General features: G+C 51.2%; 1 protein-coding gene across 5 annotated transcripts in view; it reads right to left on the bottom strand.

The window, feature by feature from the left end:
* TBC1D14 (TBC1 domain family member 14) overlaps positions 1-16,864 on the bottom strand; it is a 115,336-nt gene that overhangs the window by 65,063 nt on the left and 33,409 nt on the right. For 3 of the 5 annotated variants that reach the window (XM_042251670.1, XM_060417691.1, XM_060417692.1), the window contains exon 3: positions 13,407-13,604. The exons of the other annotated variants lie outside the window; for them this stretch is intronic. In XM_042251670.1, coding sequence (XP_042107604.1) covers positions 13,407-13,604 — 198 coding nt within the window. The remainder of the gene's footprint in view (positions 1-13,406; positions 13,605-16,864) is intronic. 5 annotated transcript variants of the gene reach the window in all.

Here is a 16,864-nt window from a genome sequence, read left to right as displayed (position 1 = left end):
CAAAGAAATACTGCAACAGGTTTAACAGAAACAGTACCCGGCTTGAAAGGGCTCTTGCTGACTAAATCTGGAATGCAATCATCAAAATACATAATGAGAACAAGGGATTATAACCCATCCAATAAAAAAAGAAATCCATGAGCCCAAATGGATATGGATACAAACAGGAAAATGAATCCACGAGTGAAGGTGGAAGGAAAATTCTTAGAATGCCCCAGATAAGTATTCTTTCCTGAGAAATCCTACTGACAGAGGAGCCTGGCGGGCTACAGTCCCGGGGTCGCAGAGAGTCGCACATGACTTAGCAACTAAACAGCAGCAGTAAGCAGAGAAAGCCTCATGGGCTTACGGATTAGTCAGTGGATGCTAAAACTAGTAGGTGGAAGCTGGAAGAAGAAAAGCATCGTTACACAGTTTGAAAGCATCTCCCACAAATTATTAGTTAATTACAAAGAAAATGAATTAACTTCACAGTGGAGACACCTCACTAGCCAAGTGATCACAGTGGGCATCCTCACCGTCAGGATGGAGAGCACAGGTCACCTCCTCTGATGCTTAGAACACCACACCAGGTTGATCGTAGCTGCCAAAAAACGCATCACCTGAATATCACCATGAGGAAACACAGACACACCGAAACAGAGGGACAGCCGATGAAACAATACATCTGACTCTGAAAATGGCAGTGTCCCAAGTGGGCAAAAAACACCGCCTATCATTTTGGTAAACAAAGAATGTTGCCTCCCACCCAGCCATCAGCCTCTGTAGCCATCTCTAACGGTGCACCCTGAGGGGGGAGGGGGTTCAAGATGCAGAAAGCCAGGATACTGGCCCCATGTAGTAATGACGTATTTCAAAGGACGGATGTCAGTCAGCCCAGACTGCTGCGTCCTCCCATGCACAGAAGAGCTCTACAGTCACGAGCGCGAGCTGGCTGTTTTTTGTGATTAGCGGTCATGTTTTGATATTCCACTACGTTGTTTTTTGGTTTTGTTTTCTTCAGCAAAAGCTCCTCTATACCCAGGTTCCTTGCTTATCTCTCTGGAACAGTCCATCAGAGCTATCAGAGAGGCTGCCTTCCCAGGCTTAGTCCTCAGTAAGGCCACCTAACAAAACAGAATTCTCAGCTTTTAGGTGGTACATTTTTCTCAACTGACAAAGAAAGACTAAAGAACTGTTACAGATTAAAAGGAGGCTAAAGAGACCTGGGGGCTTCCCGGGCGGTGCTCGCGGTAAAGAGCCACCTGCCAGCGCAGCTCACGCGAGCGACACGGGTGCTGCCCCTGGGCGGGCAGACCCCCGGGGGAGGGCACGGCAACCCATGCCGGTGCTCTTGCCTCGACTGTCCCACGGACAGAGGAGCCTGGTGGGCTACAGTCTACAGGGCTGCAGAGAATCTGGCAGGACGTGAAGCGACTCACCACAGCACACACACAGACCTGACAATTAAAGGCAGGAGGAGGAGGAGACAGAGGATGAGATGGACTCAAGGAACGTGAGTGTGAGCAAACTCCAGGAGACACTGAAGGACAGGGAAGCCTGGAGTGCTGCAGTCCACAGGGTCGCAAGGAATCAGACACAACTCGGCAACTGAACAGCAGCAGCAGCAGGTGGACCCTGTACCACATCCCGGACCACGGGCCAAAAAGGTATAAAGAAGACTACCGGGACAGCTGGCGCAATGTGAACACAGATGACAGAACAGAATACCCCTGGGGTAATATTACATTTCCTGGTCTTGCTAACTGCTATGGTTACGGAAGAGAATGCCCTTCTGGTATACTTTCCGTTGGATCATACAGAAAGCAAGAGAATTTGATAAAAAAACATCTGCTTCCTTGACTATGCTAAAGCCTTTGACTCTGTGGATCACAGCAAACTGTGGAAAATTCTTAAAGAGATGGGAATACCAGACCACCTTACCTGCCTCCTAAGAATCCTGTATGCAGGTCAAGAAGCAATAGCTAGAATCTTACATGGAACAATGAACTGGTTCCAAATTGGGAAAGAAAAACAACAATGCTGTACATTGTCACCTTGCTTATTTAACTTGTATGCAGAGTACATCATGCGAAATGCTGGGCTGGATGAAGCACAAGCTGGAATCAAGATTGCTGGGAAAAATCTCAATAACCTCAGATATGCAGACAACACCACTCTAATGGCACAAAGTGAAGAAGAACTAAAGAGCCTCTTGATGAAGGTGAAAGGAGAATGAAAAAGCTGGCTTAAAACTCAACATTCAAAAAAAATGAGATCATGGCATCTGGTCCCATCACTTCATGGCAAATAGATGGGGAAACTGGAAGCAGTGACTGACTTTATTTTCTTGGGCTCCAAAATCATTGCAGGCGGTGACTGCAGCCATGAAATTAAAAAGACGCTTGCTCCTTAGAAGAAAAGCTATGACAAACTTAAACAGTATATTAAAAAGCAGAGATACTACTTTGCCGACAAAGGTCCATACAGTTAAAGCAATGGTTTTTCCAGTAGTCATGTATGGATGTGAGAGTTGGATCATAAAGAAGGCTGAGGGCTGAAGAACTGATGTTTTTGAACTGTGGTGTTGGAGAAGACTCTCGAATCCCTTGGACTGCAAGGAGATCAAACCAGTCAATCCTAAGGAAATCAACCCTGATTATTCATTGGAAAGATTGATGTTGAAGCTGACGCTCCAATACTCTGGCCAACTGATACGAAGAACTGACTCATTGGAAAAGACCCTGATGCTGAAAAAGATTGAGGGCAGGAGAAGAGGACAACAGAGGATGAAATGGTTGGATGGCATCACCAACTCAATGGACATGAGTCTGAGAAGCTCCAGGAAATAGTGAAGGACAGGGAAGCCTGGCGTGCGGCAGTCCATGGGGTCGCAGCGTTGATGTGATTGCGCGACTGAACAACAACAAAGGGGCATATCTCCAACGGCCTCTTCTAATGCTTCCCCGAAATTCGCATGCGCTTATGTAGAACAGATGCCTTGTTCACAGAATGAATAAAACAACAGGAATGAAAGGTAGACAACTAGGGAATTGGGGTAAAGGATATATGGAAGTTCCTTATATTTTTCTTGCAAAGTCTCTCTAAATTTAAAATTATATCCCCCAAATGTTACAAAAACTTTCAAAAAAGGTTCTTTGTATTCTTCCTTGCTTTTCTCTTGTGGTTTATAATGGAACCTATTCAGAAGTTGGTTTCATATCCCCAAGGCAATGTCTATTTATATTTGTAAGAAATGAAGTTTGAGGTGTCTCCAGGCCCAACCTGTTTGATAATCCAGGCCCACGTTTAACACCAGGCCGAATCCTTTGGCACCCAGAAGGGTTCTAAGAATTTGGGCATTCAGAGCTTGGGTTCTAAGGGCTTACATTTTGCTAAAGAGAGGAGGTGCCTCTGGGGAAGAGAACTGGGTGCCAAGGGACAAAGGTGAGAAAATCAAAGGCACCCGGAAAGGAGAGGGCCAGGGACGAGAGGCCCGCCTTCCCAAGGACCCTGACCGGACTGCAGGGACGGGAGTCGCTAAGGGTGTTGGGGGGATAACAGCAGAGAACCACTCAGAGGCCACTGGACACGGGGAAATGCAAAGGAACTGTGGGCTTTGTGACCCGGGAGGCTGAGTGTCAATCGCCGTGCTAGGCACTGAAGACGGCTGACAGGAAGTGAACCAAGAGCAACAGAAACCTTGGTTTCTCTGTCCACTGCTAAGGCTACATACTGTCCACACAGAGTGCAGATAAAGCTTATCAAAACTCAAAGTGGTGGGACACCTCCCTGGCGGTCCAGAGGTTACAACTCTGCACTTTCAGTGCCGGGGCATGGGTTCCATCCCTGGTTGGGGAACAAAGATCCCACATGCCACCTGGAGAGGCCAAAAACAAAAAAAAAAAAATCAGAGTTGCATAATTACTTTCAGCATAAGAGCTTAGGCTATACATTACAGGCCATGATTTTTGAAGGGTCTGTAAACTGTATCGTTGGTTGTATTATTTTTTGTGATGCTGAGGTCACCACAAGTACCCAGGAGCTCTGAGCAGAAAGGACTCCCTCTGAGCTTCAGCTGCGTGTCACCTGCAGCTCCGGCGCCAGCACGGGGAGCAGGGAGCCCAGCCAGCTCCCGCCCTCTGCTGCCCTTTCAGGTCACAGTCACGGGGAGACTGGCGTGGAGCTGGCTGCTGGGCCCAGGAGCCAGATGGAGCCAAGGGTGCACCTCTGCCCATCACAGGACCCACTCCGGGGGCCAGGGGCAGGGCGAGCCCCCAGGCCAACCTGTGCCTTCAGCCCCTGTGCTGTGGTCCTAGCATGGGGCTGAGAGACACCCTCGGAGACGCCCACACGTGGGGCTGCTCCTGCCAGTCCAACAGGGCCTGGAAGGAAGCCGTGTCTGGATCCCTGGGGGTGTCCCCAGGCGAGCTCTGTGACCACGGTGTAGCCCATGCCTGGGTCCCAGAGGCTGAGAGCGTGCATGTGCCGCTGGAAAAGGCAGTGGTCCTTCCATCACGTGTGTCCTCAAGTGGACAAGTACATAAGAGGAGGGGGCAGGCTGGGGCCCAGCCAAGGCCAGGGGGAGCCGGCCACCTCCAAGGGTGGGGCCCACAGACGGGCCCCCATGCAGGCTCAAGGCGACAGAGACAATCTGGACAAATCGGAGCTCAGGACTGAGGATGAGACAGAGGAAACCTCTGAGCAGGGGAGGGGCCCCCAGGGCCTCCTGGAAGGGGGGGCTGGCAGTCAGGGGAGGGGCGGCCGAGCAGGACACGCAGCCCAACTCCCAAGGGAGGCCGCCAGCAGGGGTGCTGAGGGCTCGAGGCGGCGAGGAGGACTGGCCGCCCCAGGGAAGGGCCCTGGGCGGGAGGGCAGGAGCCCCACTGCAGGGAATCGAGCGCGTCCTCCGCCGGCAGCACCGGGACCTCCGCCGCTGGCCTCCCCGCAGTCTCTGACTGCAGAGCAGAAACACGGAAACAGAGGGGACGCGTCCCTGCACTGAAGGGAACGACACCACCAGGGCTGACAGGGACCCAAGGCTGCGCCATCTCCAGTCTACAGGGCGCGACGGCGGTCTCCATGACAAGACTGTCCACAGCCCCCCAGGACCCGCACACGCAGGCACACCAGCATGGGCCCCTGCACACACACACACTCAACACACCACACATACTCAACACATCACACACACACACCACTCAACACACCACACACACACACACACTCAACACATCACACACACACACCACACATGCACACACAACCAACACACCACACACACACACCCAACTTACCACACACATACTCAACACACCACACACACACACACTCAACACACCACACACACTCAACACATCACACACACACCACACATGCACACACAACCAACAACCACACACACACACACACACAACACACAACACACACACACTCAACACACCACACACACTCAACACACCACACACACACACACACACACACACACACAACCAACACACACACACACACACCCAACTTACCACACACACACCACACACACCCAACACACCACACACACTCAACACATCACACACACAGACCACACCACACACACAAACACTCAACACACCACACACACTCAACACATCACACTCACACACCACACACGCACACACACCCAACACACCACACACACACACCCAACTTACCACACACATACTCAACACACCACAAACACACACTCAACACACCACACACACACACTCAACACACCACACACAAACAGCCAACACAACATACCACATACACACCCAACACACACACACACCCAACACACCACACACACACACTCAATACACCACACACACAACACAACACACACACACACACACAACACACACACACACACACACCCAACACACACACACACACACACACACACACACACACCCAACAAACCACACACACTCAACACACCCAAGACCACACACACACACACACCCCCAATACACCACACACACACTCAACACAACACACACACTCAAGACACCACACACACAACACACCCAACACACCACACACACCCAACAAACCACACATACTCAACACACCCAAGACCACACACACACACCCCCAACACACCACACACACTCAACACACCACACACACTCAACACACCACACACACTTAACACACCCAACACACCACACACACCCAACAAACCACACACACACAACACACACACTCAACACACCACACACACTTAACACACCCAACACACCACACACATAACACACCCAACACACCACACACACCCAACAAACCACACACACTCAACATCCCCAAGACCACACACACACACCCCCAACACACCACACACACTCAAGACACCACACACACTCAACACACCCAACACACCCAACACACACAGTCTGACACACACACGTGGTGGGCACAACCAAACTCCCCCGAGCCCCTCCCTCAAGGCTGGAGGGCGAGGGCTGTGGGTGTGGTGGCCGTGGGGACGCACCTGAAGACCCTAGGAGACCCTGGGGAGAGAGGACTCGCCTGCCCCGAGGCCGGCTGCGGCGTGGGGGCCTTGGCGGCACTGCCCCCGGAGGCGGGGGGCTGGGGGTGCTGCTCCGTACCCCCGGGGCCTCAGTCCCACGGCTGGTGCTGCTGCAGGCCTCCACTGCGCTGCGCGGCAGGGAGAGGCAGCCCTCCGTGCTCAGAGACCGCCAGGCTCTCCTCCTCAACTCTGGTCTCGCCCCACTGCCCCTCCGCCCCGGGGCTTCCAGGGCCGGTCGCCCCACCTGTGCCTCAGTGGTCCCTGAGGTGCAGCTCCAAGACCCGCGAGCCCTGGGCCCCTGCTGAACTCCAACAGCCATCCCTCCCAGAGCCCAGGGCCCTCTCTGGAGAGCGCAGGTGGACCTGCGGCCCCGTCCCGACCCCTTCCACAACTCCCCTGGGCTCGTGGCACTCACACACTGGCTGTTCCCTCCACCGGCTCAGATGGCAGAGTCCACCTGCAAGGCAGGGAACCCAGGTTCGATCCCTGGATCGGGAAGATCCCCTGGAGAAGGAAATGGCTACCCACTGCAGTACGCTTGTCTGGGAAATCCCATGGACAGCGGAGCACGGCATCGGATCGCAAGGGTCAGACACGACTTGCCAACTAAACCCCCCACCCTCAAAGTGCTCATGACGAGGCCAGGAGGGTCGGCCTCATGGGGAGGCGCTGGGCCTCACGGGCTGCACACAGGGCCGGCACGTGCATGGGCCCCAGAAAGTCCACGGGGGACCAAGCAGGCAGCCATGGTCCCCCTGCTCCACCCGCCTCTCCAAGCCAGTGCTCTGCCCCCGGAGGCGGGTGTCAAGGCTGGCAGCTGAGGGAAGGTGACCCAGGGGGCGCGGCCCCACCAGAGGCCTATGGCTGACGCACGTCAGGTCCACTTTCCAATAAAGCTGAAGAGCCTCAGGAAACACACCTTAGAGTCTGTCAGCAGGTGAGCCACATCCAGCTACAAGGGAAGAGCATCACCCTCAAAGCCTGAGGGGGCAAGACGGCCAAAGGCAAGAAAAAGGAGCCAGGGTCTCCCGCGGCATTTATCCATGGCTGGCAAAACATTTATTCTTGTCTCAATAGGCACAACTCAGAGGACAAGATACAGGACACCAACGGCCAAGTCCCGCTGACAATAATGGTGTGCCCAGACTCAGGGGACAAGCTTATGGTTGCCGGGAGGAGGGGATGGACATGTACACTCTGCTGTATTTAAAATGGATCACCAACAAGGACCCACTGTAAGCACAGGGAACTCTGCTCCACGTGGCAGCCTGGATGGGAAGGGAGTTCCAGGAGAATGGATACCTGCTTATGTGTGGCTGTCCCTTAGCTGTTCATCTGAAACTATCACGACATAGTTAACCGGCTATACCCCAATACAAAGTAAGATGTTCTTAAAAAACATAAACCAGTGTGTCAAGTCTGCGAGGTCCCCCGTGAGGCTGGACGCACAGGCCCGGCAGATGCCAGGCCGCAAGAGACCAGCACCGTCAGACGCAGCAACGAGGCCGCTCACTGACATTTACCTGGGACGGGCTGGACCTGTGGGACCCCAGTCCTCACCAGGAGAGGTCAGGACGGAGCCCGCACAGATTCAGGCACAGCTTTCCCTTTCTCGGCCTCCTCTACACTCTGAGTCACCGGGGTCCTCACGGTCAAAGGCTCGTCCAGCGGCCCCTGTCGGCAGGAGGCACAGGGGAGGCCAACATCCGAAGTGGCAAAAGGCAGCCGCGCGAGCGTGGGGAAATGACACCCCGAGGCCTGACGGCCCTCCCCTTCTGACAAGACGTGTGGCCCTGCGCTGGGGCCACCCGCCACACACGTGGCCACTGAGCACTAGGAGTGTGCACAGGATCACGCTGAGACAATACACTGGCTAAGTAACACCTTCTTTCAAGTGTCCCAGAAAGACTGAAGCGACCCAAGGGCTCGTGATCTATGCATACGCAGCCTTAAAGGGTCAGGGGGCACTTTCTGAAAGACGGTGAAGTGTCCATTCTTAAAGGAAAAAAAGCAAGGTACATCACAGATCATCGTAAGGCACGCCGCGTCAACGCCGGCATGTACACCTGCCTGACACGCACAGCCCAGCCCTAGAAGACACCGACCGACCAGCATCGCCACTGCTTCCGGGACGGGCTGCTGGGGGCAAAAGGCACAGGGCAGAATGGGAAGTTTTCATCACATACTCTCCTGGGCTCTTTGAATTCTGAGCCGTGCAAATGCATCGCCTATTGAAAAAAGTTAAAAAGAAATAAAAAAGTCGCTGCTAAACAAGGAACTCCTGCCAATAAAAAAATGAACGGCTTCTGCACTGTTCTCACCCCATCCTTCAAATCAGAAAGCCCTCATCCAACTCCAGAGAGTGGCTGGTTTCTCTCCATGCAGCTAGCAGCATTACGCACTGAGTTCACAGAGCACCTGCTGTGTTAGGCGGAAGTGTCTGAAGCAAAAAAGCTGAAGAGAAAATGAAAATGTTCCGTGGCTGCGCGACTGATATACAAACAAAAAGCCTCTTGGAAGAGAGGGCTGAAAATAGATGTTTATTCAGGTACTTAAGCAGATCACTGTGCCTTCTGCGCCTTTAGAGCGGGTCCTGAGAGGACCCTCGAGCAGGGCGGCCTGGAGGGCCGCACCTGGAAGGGCACGGGTCCCTGGGCTTCAGAGGCCAAGCCAGCGAGCCAGAAACAATGATGGTGTCCAAGAAAAATGGCCTCAGAGCGAGGTAAGTCCCTGAGGCCGCCCACTGGGGGCTCACAGCCAGGCCAGAGCCGGCACTCAGGTGGAGGCTGCCCCGCGATACGAAGGAAGCCTGGCTGCCTGCTGCCCTGCAGAGGCACACAGAGCCAGCGAGCGGTCACCAGGGTGCGGCAGGCACGTTCTGGTCCCACCTCCACGCTTTTCCCACCAGAGCCCAGAAGCTGCAAGGGCGTGGGGTAGGGAGGAATGTGAAAGATGAAAAGGCGGAGACAGAGACCAAGGATCAGGCCGCACCGGGCCTGGCTCCTGCGCGAGCGCGAGCCCGAGCTGAGCAGGGCCTCCAGGGCCTCACCCCTCACCCCTCCTCCCGCCGCCCATCTGCAAGGGCAGAGCTACATCTGGGGAGCCTCGAAGGTCATACACTTTGGGGCATGCTCTTCAAGGGGAAAAAAAAACTAATTAGGAACACAAAGTCGTCCTGACTCATCTGAAAAGACTCTGATGCTGGGAGGGATTGGGGGCAGGAGGAGAAGGGGACGACAGAGGATGAGATGGCTGGATGGCATCACTGACTCGATGGACGTGAGTCTGAGTGAACTCCAGGAGCTGGTGATGGACAGGGAGGCCTGGCGTGCTGCGGTTCATGGGGCCGCAGAGAATCAGACAAGACTGAGCGACTGAACTGAAGTGAACTGAGTTCCTCAATGGCACCCCACTCCAGTACTCTTGCCTGGAAACTCCCATGGATGGAGGATCCTGGTGGGCTGCAGTCCATGGGGTCGCAAAGAGTCAGACACGACTGAGTGACTGAACTGAACTGGAGAGGTCCTGACGTCAGGCGTCCCTAACACGTCACAAACCCAGCTTTATATGCTTCTGAACCCTGGGACGAGGGAAGCAGCGGCCACTCGAGCTCACAGGTCACCAAACTCCGGCACAATCCAACATCCCACATCTCTGCTTTTAGCTGAGTGATTACAGAGCCAAGGGCCATACAAAGGTTGCAAGGCTATCTTCACAGGTGGTGAGGCTGAGGCTGTTGTTACCTTCACCTCCACCCGCCCCGAGTTAACTTTCCCGAGTTACTGAAGACAAAAGAAGGCAATTTGAGGAGCAAGCAAGAATGCTCGCTGACAAGAGGACTGCGAGCCGCTCAATCTGGGTCCCTGGCCTCGCGGGTGTCAACGTGCCGCGTGTGAGCTGAGCCACACGCGGGCACGAGGATACATTCCTAGACGCTATCACTGCGGCTGTGTTTGTCTTCGTCATCAGCGGGCAGAGTCCGTGAGCACGAACACAGTCTCTTCCATTTACTGTGATGCCTCCAGTGTCTAGAACGGTTCCTGGCCCACAGGAAAAGACTGAAACTCATCAAACGTGTGCTTTTACAGGGAATTTTCATAAAGATTATCGGAGAGTTACTCCTGTCCATTTAAAACCAAGCAGCCAGGACTGGGAGAGGGCGAGGAGTCCTGCCCAGGGAGAGACGGAATGAGGCCGTCCAGGAGGGTGGAGGAGGGCTGGGACGGGAGGACAGTCCTCGCCAACCCGGTGGAGCAGGTTCCACAAGCCACCCACACTCCCCAGGGTGTCTCAGAACTTCTCACAGTCTTGAGAAATAGACCTCCGATGTCTTCCTCCTTTGAGAGGCCGTACATTTGAACTCCTGGCTGTGATTCAGTAATTACTTGGGGGTTCCCACTCTCTCACTCCTGTCTCAGTGACAAACTGCTGGCGACTTCTGATTCCACAGCAACCGGAAACCAGCAGAAACAGGCAGTGTTCAGCTCCCCCAAGGACTGCCTGGCCTAGCTGGGTATCTCCTTCAGCGTCTCCTGAGTCACAGACCACCTGTCAGGCTCCGGCAGCAGGCACTTCTCCTGCATTTTATGTGTGAAACAACACTACGGGAATGGTGCCATCGTTACTACAATACAGACAGCATAACCTCACACAGGCTCAGTGAGGTCAAAAATTCACTTGAGAGACATCTGAACCCTGACACTCATCAACGGCAGAGAAGGGGAGAAGCTCCACGGACTCCTCGGAAGTCCATCTCCATGCGTTTCTTCCAGATTCCCACCCCTCCACGACTGACATGCTCCGCAGCTGCACAGACACACACCGGGCCTCGGCTCTGCTCTGAAAGCATGAGGGGAAGAGGCTGGCCCACTTCAACCGTCAGAGAGACACCAAGGGAAAGCCGCAGTCTGCAGAGCAAACCTCCCGTGTGATCAGATTCCAGCTACCTTGTGGGAAAAAGGAAGTAAGGGAGACACCGAGGTCTTATGGCCACAAGCACTGTGGCTCAAATTCCTAGTTCCACACACAGTTAAAAGTACCCAGGAGTCCCTCTCCTTTTTCAAAAATGTTACCCAAGCAGCAGCTGATGCTAAACATTTAATCCACTAAAAACAGTGCTAACCCTCGGGATGAGGGGTGAGGGGCGGGGGACAGTGAGCACGGATATAGAATCGGGCCCTTGAGCCCCTGGTACACCCAGCAGACCCCCGCTGATCACCCCCATGTTAAACTGAGGAACAGCCGAGGAAACAAGTCTGCCCCACGCAGGCTTGAGGGGGGATCTAAATCATGTTAAAAGCTATCTAACATGGGAGGAACGTGCTCCAGTTAGGTCTGCAACTACAGAAGCAAGAAAGGCAAGATCGCAACCACCAACCTGTCCATCAACAGCAATGCAGGGGAGACAGCCATCACATCTCCGGGAAGCGCCTGGCTCTGAGGGGCTAGCCACAAGAGCGCGCGCCTCCCCCGGGAACATTCCTGCCCGGCCCAAGCTGCAGTCCCGAGCAGCACCACAGGCGCCCTTCGGAGCCCTCTCCATGCAGTCTGGAAGGCTAAGGAAGGCTGGGTGGAGCGGCCCAGCTGGAAAGGCCAGGCGGTGGGGGTGTGCTGGGCTCTGACTCCTAGCCAGTCCCCAGGAGGCTGGGTGTGGGCAGTCTGGGAGGAAGGCTGATCGACCAGGTTTCCAGGGCCCCATACAGACCCACTCGTGCAGCTCAGCGCCTGGCAGAGACCCAGAGCCACAGCACAGCAGGACAGGCTCAGCTGACCCCAAAACCCACGGGTGCTGAGGACTGAGAAGGCAGGCAAAGTGCACCTTGGAACAACTGAGCACCTCCTCTGGGCCAGACACTGCACTCTGCAGAAGCAACCAGGTTTGCTGGTGAGTCACAAACACGGCCACTAAACCTCTGTCCAAACACTTGCCTGAGCACCATCACTAGGGGACTGTCCCTCCATGACTTCAAATAGTGCTAAAGCTTTTTTAAGGGACAAGATCTAATTAGCAACTTCAAGGTCTATAGAACTGATCTCTTCTAAAGCCACAAGATATCATGGGTTGGCTGGCCCTTGGGGCAGGCATCATTCAGTCATTTGTCAACAAGCAGCCCACGGTAAGACAATCCTCCAGGCGCCCAGCTAGGGTTCACTTGCTACTGATCAGCCCCATCGTCCATGCCCATCTGGCACATGTCTGTACGTCTGATTACACAAAAGACATCTGACTGGAGCAGGTGGACATCTCTGGCAAGAGGAGCTGGTGAGGAACAGAGGGAAAACTTACTTTATGTTACAAAGTACTGTACTGACGCTTTATTTTTTTTAAAAAATCAAACCTTTGCAACTAAAAAGAAAAGACAGTCAAGCATGGGCGGTAAGAGGGTACAGTGCGGCCCTCAGCACACGTCTGTCCCAGGCCCTGGGACCAGGGAGTAAGACGGACACGACTCCCACCCCAGTGCAGCGGACGCTAACAAGCACACTCTACAAAGCCGGGGACCCCAGAGTGGGAAGCTGGACCAGAGGCAGCATCACCTACCTGGGAGCTGGCTAGAAATACAAATCTTAACCCCATCCAGACCTACTGGGTCAGAAACCCGGGCGCAGCCCAGCAAGCTCTGTTTAACAGGTCCTCCAGGTGGCTCGGATGCAGCTAAGGTTTGAGAAGCACTGTTCTGACTACACTTACACACTTCGAACAATTCCTGCTCTCCGACTTAGCACCTGGTCAAATCCCTCACTACTCTAGGAGCCAGACAGACATGTTTCCATCTGTAGCCCAGGGTGAGGACAGAGCAGCCATTCACAACGTGAATGGAAGAGATTCACTCTAAGAATCCGCGAAGCCACCATAGGAGACTCACAAAGAGCTCACTTGAAGAGACTCCTCACAAAGCCGCTGGAAGAGATTAGTCCAAGCCCCTCAGCGACAGCCTGCGTTCCGGCTTCATCTGCAGTCTTTGTCAGGAGGCGCGTTCCCGGCTTCATCTGCAGCCTCTTCCTCGGGAGGCGCTGTGCTCTCTGCGCTCCAGCACACTCGTGTTTCTGTGGTCCTTCCAAGTTCTTCCTCAACCTGCAGTATTCGTGTTTTATAATCATTCCTCAGCAAAAGAAATGCTTCCAGAAATAGCCACAATTTTAAAACTCACAGAGAAAACTCAGGTCCAGATGGTCTCACTGGTGAACATTTAAGAAAGAAACCTTCACAAACTCTTCCAGAGAACAAACCTTTTAGACACCCCCCCACAGCAAATTTATTAGGTCACTCAACTGATGCATTTATACGTCTGATTCACCAAGAAAAACAGGACTTTCTGATGACCCTGGGAGGGTTATCTGACATGGGTTAGTATGTACATGTATACATGTTAAATTCCCATGAAGGCTTTCTATTATTTTTAACAATTCATATACAATAGAACAGACTTTTTGGTGTGCAGGTCTCCAAGTTTTAACACACTGGTCAGTTCATTTAACCACCAGGGGAAAATCTTACAGAAAGTCTGAGAAAACAGAAACAAAAACATTAATCAACCTATTTTATAAGCTCACCATCATCTTCACACCGAAATTGGACAGAGAGCATTGTAAGAAAAGAAAGTTATAGGCTATACTCTTATGAACAGAGGCAGGAAAAAAATGTCAAATATATATATTAGCAAATCAAATCCAACCACAGATATAAAGGATGATCTATCAAGAACAGTTGAGATTATTCTAAGGAAGCCAAGTTAGTTTACTTAACACTAGAAAAATATGTTGTTCACCACATACAGAAAATAAAGGCTAAAACGCATCATTAATAGATGTGGGGAAAAAAGCATTTGATAAATGCAACACACTCATGATTTTTTAAATAATAAAACTATGAATAAAAGCAAACAATTTTTATCAGATTCCTTAATCTGATTTTTAAAAAGTACTTATTACTATAAAGTAAGGCATCTAATAAAACACATCTTATTGCAAAAATCACACTTAGTGGGGAAATGGTGAAAGCTTTCCCAGAGACCAGCACCATACAAGGCTCTCTGCCAGCATTACTTCAATTTAACCTGTATGGGAGATCCTGGTCATGCAATAACTTAAGAAAGTAAATAAAAAGTCTAAGAATTGGAAAGAAACAAACCCCATCCACAGACAGCATGATATTCTACAGAGAAAAAGCAAAAGAAACCACAGATAAACTGTAAGAACTGAACTGAGCAAGATTCTGGGAGTCAAGGTCTACACACAAAAATTAACTCCGTTTCCAACTAACGCTTATAAAATAGCATTTTGAAAACCATCAAAAATAACAAGTATCTTGGAATAAATTTAATGAAACACAAAACCTCTACATAAAATACTGTGAAAAAATTTTTAAAAACTAAATAAATGAAAGGACATACCATATTCAGAGATTAGAAGTTTTCTACTATACAAGTCTTCTATAGTAAAAAATAACCAACAGATTCAATGTAATCCCAAACAAAATCAGAGCAGATTTTTTGTGGTAATTGCCAAACTGACTTTTAAAATTTACAGGGAAATGAAAATGACCTAGAATAACCAAAGCAATGGTAAAGAAGAATGAAGTAGGAGGGCTTACTCTGCAGATGTCAAGACCTATGATACAGCAACAGTAATTAAGGGAATACAAGTGAGAGAACAAACGGATGATGGAACATACACAGTCCCCAGACTTATTTCAAAGGTTCAGCGGGATGGATGATCTTTACAATAAGTAAGGATTAACCGCTCACTACCTCACACTGAAACAGAAAATTAATCTAGTTGGTAAAGGCAAAACAAAGTTTCTAGAAGATAACGTGCATGCATGCTAAGTCGCTTCAGTCGTGTTCGACCCAAGGATCGAACCTGTGTCTCTCAGGTCTCCTGCATTGACAAGCAGGCTCTCTACCACTAGCACCACCTGGACAGCCCAGAAGATAGCTCAGACTTCCTCAAACAGGACACAAAAGGCACTAACCATAAACAGAAAAGTTCTATTAAGCAGAATTCATCACCATGAAGAACTTTTGTTAGTTAATAAAGCAAACTTTTAAAATATTCAGTTCAGTTCAGTCGCTCAGTCGTGTCCGACTCTTTGCGACCCCATGAATCGCAGCACGCCAGGCTTCCCTGTCCATCACCAGCTCCCGGAGTTCACTTAGACTCACGTCCATCGAGTCAGTGATGCCATCCAGCCATCTCATCCTCTGTCGTCCCCTTCTCCTCCTGCCCCCAATCCCTCCCAGCATCAGAGTCTTTTCCAATGAGTCAACTCTTCGCATGAGGTGGCCAAAGTACTGGAATTACAGCTTTAGCATCATTGCTTCCAAAGAACACCCAGGGCTGATCTCCTTTAGAATGGACTGGTTGGATCTCCTTGCAGTCCAAGGCACTCTCAAGAGTCTTCAACACCACAGTTCAAAAGCATCAATTCTTTGGCGCTCAGCCTTCTTCACAGTCCAACTCTCACATCCATACATGACCACAGGAAAAACCATAGCCTTGACTAGACGGACCTTAGTCGGCAAAGTAATGTCTCTGCTTTTGAATATACTATCTAGGTTGGTCATAACTTTTCTTCCAAGGAGTAAGCGTCTTTTAATTTCATGGCTGAAGTCACCATCTGCAGTGATTTTGGAGCACAAAAAAATAAAGTCTGACACTGTTTCCACTGTTTCCCCATCTATTTCCCATGAAGTGATGGGACCAGATGCCATGATCTTCATTTTCTGAATGCTGAGCTTTAAGCCAACTTTTTCACTCTCCTCTTTCACTTTCATCAAGAGGCTTTTTAGTTCCTCTTCACTTTCTGCCATAAGGGTGGTGTCATCTGCATATCTGAGGTTACTGATATTTCTCCCGGCAATCTTGATTCCAGCTTGTGTTTCTTCCAGTCCAGCGTTTCTCATGATGTACTCTGCACAGAAGTTAAATAAGCAGGGTGACAATATACAGCCTTGACGTACCCCTTTTCCTATTTGGAACCAGTCTGTTGTTCCATGTCCAGTTCTAACTGTTGCTTCTTGACCTGTATACAGGTTTCTCAAGAGGCAGGTCAGGTGGTCTGGTATTCCCATCTCTTTCAGAATTTTCCACAGCTTATTGTGATCCACACAGTCAAAGGCTTTGGCATAGTCAATAAACCAGAAATAGATGTTTTTCTGGAACTCTCTTGCTTTTCCATGATCCAGCGGATGTTGGCAATTTGATCTCTGGTTCCTCTGCCTTTTCTAAAACCAGCTTAAACATCTGGAAGTTCACGGTTCACGTATTGCTGAAGCCGGGCTTGGAGAATTTTGAGCATTACTTTACTAGCATGTGAGATGAGTGCAATTGTGC

This window comes from Ovis aries, chromosome 6 (assembly GCF_016772045.2).
Source record: "Ovis aries strain OAR_USU_Benz2616 breed Rambouillet chromosome 6, ARS-UI_Ramb_v3.0, whole genome shotgun sequence".
Classification (NCBI taxonomy): Eukaryota; Metazoa; Chordata; class Mammalia; order Artiodactyla; family Bovidae; genus Ovis; species Ovis aries.
The sequence above is the reverse complement of the archived record's forward strand: the minus strand, read 5'-3'. Positions and strand labels throughout refer to the sequence as shown.